Source organism: Telopea speciosissima, chromosome 3, assembly GCF_018873765.1.
Source record: "Telopea speciosissima isolate NSW1024214 ecotype Mountain lineage chromosome 3, Tspe_v1, whole genome shotgun sequence".
In the NCBI taxonomy this organism is placed as follows: Eukaryota; Viridiplantae; Streptophyta; class Magnoliopsida; order Proteales; family Proteaceae; genus Telopea; species Telopea speciosissima.
The window spans coordinates 58,213,293-58,217,608 of NC_057918.1; the positions used below are offsets into that span (position 1 = coordinate 58,213,293).

Sequence of the window (4,316 nt, forward strand, 5' to 3'; positions counted from 1 at the left end):
GGTTATTCAATTCGAAGGGTAGGAGAAGACGATAAGGTTTTTGTCTTTAGTTCGGCCACACATAATTTTGTGGCCTTGGCTTACGTTGAGTCATTCATTCAAGCTAAATTGCATGAATCAGCTAACCAATTTTAACCCTATTTTCACATCTATCAAAACAAAGAAACAAGGACTAAAAATGAGGGACTTGGCTCCTGGGCATCCAGGCAGCTGGGCTGCATGTGCAGCGCCAGACTCAAGGCAGCGCACTTTGACCACCTTACCCCTGCCCAAACGCCTTGCCCGAGCAGGGGTAAGGCGGTCAAAGCGCAGTGCCTTGAGTCTGGCACTGCACATGCAGCCTGGCTACCCGGATGCACAGGATCTTTATCGAAAAATGTGGGATTATAAAAACTGTTGTAACAATTTACAAACTGATTAACAAATATACTTTTTTTTTACCAAAAAAATATCTAAATGAAATATCTGCATTTCCCTTGGAAAAATTAAATAAGAAAAAAGCAATTGGTAGTTTCCGTGCCCAGTCCTCCCGAGTTCCTCTAACAAAAGAGGTTGGAATAACCATTCTATCCTTGTCCAAACACTCTGTCCGAGTGGATTCCAGCACTCCTTATTAGAGGAACTGGGGAACTGAGCCGGGCAGGAAACTAGAGTCAGTGGGTAAGAAGGTCTTGTCATGGATTGGCTTTTGTGCTTCCATGGGGATTAAGGGGTTAAATATAATAGAGTTTTTTTTTATAAAAAAATAAATAATTCCTTGAGAGGATAAGCTCTAAAATAATATCTTTAAAGAAGCTTTGTAGTGGCAAGTCCTCCAAAGGATAAGCTCGAAAAAATATCTTCAAAACAAGCTTTCAAGTGGAACCATTTTCTCTCAAAATTTAAAACCCCTTTCTATAAATATCTTCCTAAAGAAGAATTGAGAAAGAAGAAAAGAAAGGATGGAAGGTCAAGTGACAGAGGAAGCTGTAATTTATCAAAAAAAAAACAGTGGAAGCTATGAAGTCTAGAGTGGTGAAAGTGGATTCGTTGGAATCATGGGATTTGTTCATTAGCCAAGCTAACTCCCAGCGCTGTCCTGTAAGTTCTCTACCCCTCTCTCTCCCCCCTCCAAAAACAAAATACCCTTTACTAATATTCCCTTTTCTACAGTACTTTATTTAGAAATTAAGTCTCTTTCATGGCTACGCATCTCATCAAATTGGAACTACTTTAGTTTTTTTGACTGTCAATTTGGTAATGGATAGGTGGTGGTACATTTCACTGCAACCTGGTGCATGCCGTCGGTGGCCATGAAGCCAATCTTGGAAGAGATGGCGTTGGTCCATCAGAATATCTTGTTTCTTTCCGTAGATGTGGATGAAGTTAAGGTAATATAATTCATTCATCTCTTTAAATTTTTCTCCATTTCCCCTCACCCATACAGGTCGCCCTTGCGCTTTGACATAGAGGCACGTGAAATGGTTTGGGGTTCCTCTATAGCGTGACAGGGCATGAGTGCACATCCAAGGGCCTGCAGCGCTTGAGCACATAGCCCAACATCCTGCGCTACAGAAGACCCAAATCCCACAAAATGACCATCCTACATCTGATCATTTTAGGAATTTCAAGGGATGCGATGGTCATTTTGTGTGCCCTTGTGTCAGGATGCAGAGACGGCATGTATGGCGCCCGATAGGATGTGTTGTTTCACCCAAATAAGAGATAACAATTAAATGATTAGATGAATCAGACAAGCTAGAAGCAAGGCTGTTTTAATTTTTTTTTTTAATTTAAATTTATATATATATATATTTTTTTATTATTAGTTTTGGGATGGATTAGGAGGTGGCATCGAAGATGGAGATAAAGGCGATGCCGACTTTGTTGCTGTTAAGGGAGGGAACCCAAGTAGACAAGCTCGTTGGGGCCAACCCTGAAGAGATTAAGAAAAGGATTGATGGTTTTGTCCACTCATTCCGTGACTTATTAAAATGAGTTGAAATCTTCGAAACATTGATGGTGTGGGATATTTTTTACAATGTGATGATGCTAATGATGACCTAATCTTTGTGAGATGATGTTTTGATATGTGGATATGTTCATACTCTTATTGTTCTATATGTAAAAATTTCATTTAGAAAAAATTTAAATCTTGAAAAATGTTTCAACTTTTGTTTATGGTTTGTACCGCAGTGTAGCTTGCACCGAGATACATGGTCCTGTCATTCAGGGGAACAGGGTGATCATTTCACCAACCCCCATATGTCCGGACGCACCGACACAAAGAACAGTTGGCTTGATATTTTTTTTTGGATAAAAAGAAGAAACTTAATACAACAACGAAAACCAGATACAAACTAGTCTCAAAAATAAAAAGCAAACTGTTGCCGGGAAAATTAGTAGGATTGAGGTCACTTGGCTTGAAAACCTCCAACAACTTCCTTTGGAGTGGAACAATTCTTTTAAACCCTGCTGCTATCCTATACTGCTACAACTAGCACACTGTTGTTGCTGGGAAAGTTTGTAGGATTGGGGTACCATGGCGACCCCTGAAGGGCATGAATAATCTGAAAGACGGAAAGGGTTCGGATCATCATACGGGGTTTGGTGGCCATTAAAAAAATTTAATCAACACACAGGAAAGGGAAATCACGGTTATCTTTAGCTTCGCTTGCACAAAACCTTCACATGATCTTAGCCCTTGCTCCCAATTGACCTCCACACAATCACCAATCTCCTCTAAATCATAGATTTATTTGTATACATACCACAAAGATATGTTTATTTATTTATTTTTTTTTTTTTTTTTTTTACGAATAAGCTTTATTAAAGAAGAGGCGGGAACAAAAAAAAAAATACAAGCTCCCAATGGGGAAAGAAAGAAAGAAAAATTCAAGATAATCTGCTATCCCCTAGAGGATACAATGTGACGATTCCTATCACTATCAAGAGCCGACACCTTGAGATGATTAACCTTGGTTTTAACTTCAAAGTCTATAGAGTTCAAGATTTTGCAGAAGGATCTAGAGGAGAGGGTCCATTTACACATGTTCCTTTTCCACCAAATATGATACATTAAGGCACAAAAGGTCGTTTTGACTGCATGGTCATAAATCGAATTGCCCTTGAATTCTTTTTTGATCCATCTCCATTCCCCCTCAAAGGTATGTTGTGCAAGATGAGCAAGACAACACTTTTTAAGCACATTTTCCAGAGATGCAAGGAGAAAAGGCATCTGCAGAAGAGATGGTCAATATCTTCAATGGCATTCCGACATAAGCAACAATTTGGAATGGCGATATTCCTATGCTAAAGGAACTCTTGGGTGGGAAAGGAACAAGTCAGAGCCCGCCACATGATGAAGCTATATCTTGGGATGTGGTGGTTAATTAAACCAAACAACTTTTGACCAAGGGATTGTGATTTAGTTGTTGTTGGAATAGCCAACTTATAAAAGTGTACAGAAAACATTCTCGATCTGTTACATCATTTCCTAACTCTTGATGTGAGATATCATCTCTCATTAAGATCCTCATCTAATGAATATAATCCAAAAAACTATGAGGCAATAATAAACATGCTACATAAATGGGTTGAACCAATAGGGAAGGGGTAGAATCCCATTGGGATTCCACCCAGCTTGGCACGTGTCAGGTTGATGTTGCATTCTCCAATGTGATACTTACCAACACATACATAGGCAAGCAAGTGTAACAAAAGTTTCTCAATTTAAGTAGATAATTATACATCAGTCCCCCATAGTGTAATATCGCATTATAGACTATAGGGCATGTGTATATTGTCATAACCCTAGTTTATAGGAAATTTAATTTCAGAGATTCTATAATACCGATTGGACCAAAAATATATTTTCCAAAATTTAAAAAAAAATAAATATTAGGAAATAATATTAATTTTGAAAACTTTATAAACAATTTACCAAAAAGTCACAATAACGAATTTAAGTCCAATCAATTATAGACATTCTCTCTCCTTGATTATCCCAACAAGGGTAGTGGATTACATGTGAGCATCTCTTTCGAATATGACCAATACTATAAATCTAGTATACTGATATATAGTCAAGGAGAAACCGTTGGTGCACCAAAACTTGTAATGCACTACTGCATCGAAATGGATCCCTCAGGTCTAGGGACCGACCCTACACTATAGACAAAAATTCCGTTCCAATTCAATCGACAATAATACTTGTGAAATTCTCGTTAAGATCCAGTTCTCCCTGGCCCGCCCTGAGCCCAAACAAGGCCTGGGCTGAGATATTTGGCCTTGAGGGCGGGTCAGGGCTGGAAATTTTTGGCCCTGTCAGCCCAAAC

At 38.8% G+C, this 4,316-nt stretch overlaps 1 protein-coding gene across 1 annotated transcript; it reads left to right on the plus strand.

Moving 5' to 3' along the window:
• Nucleotides 1-927: 927 nt before the first annotated feature.
• Nucleotides 928-2,059, plus strand: LOC122655991 (thioredoxin-like protein CXXS1). The gene is made up of 4 exons (XM_043850403.1): nucleotides 928-969; nucleotides 1,001-1,080; nucleotides 1,248-1,370; nucleotides 1,825-2,059. The coding sequence occupies exons 1-4, from the start codon at nucleotides 942-944 to the stop codon at nucleotides 1,975-1,977; spliced, it is 384 nt and encodes a 127-aa protein (XP_043706338.1). The 5' UTR covers nucleotides 928-941; the 3' UTR covers nucleotides 1,978-2,059.
• Nucleotides 2,060-4,316: the final 2,257 nt, after the last annotated feature.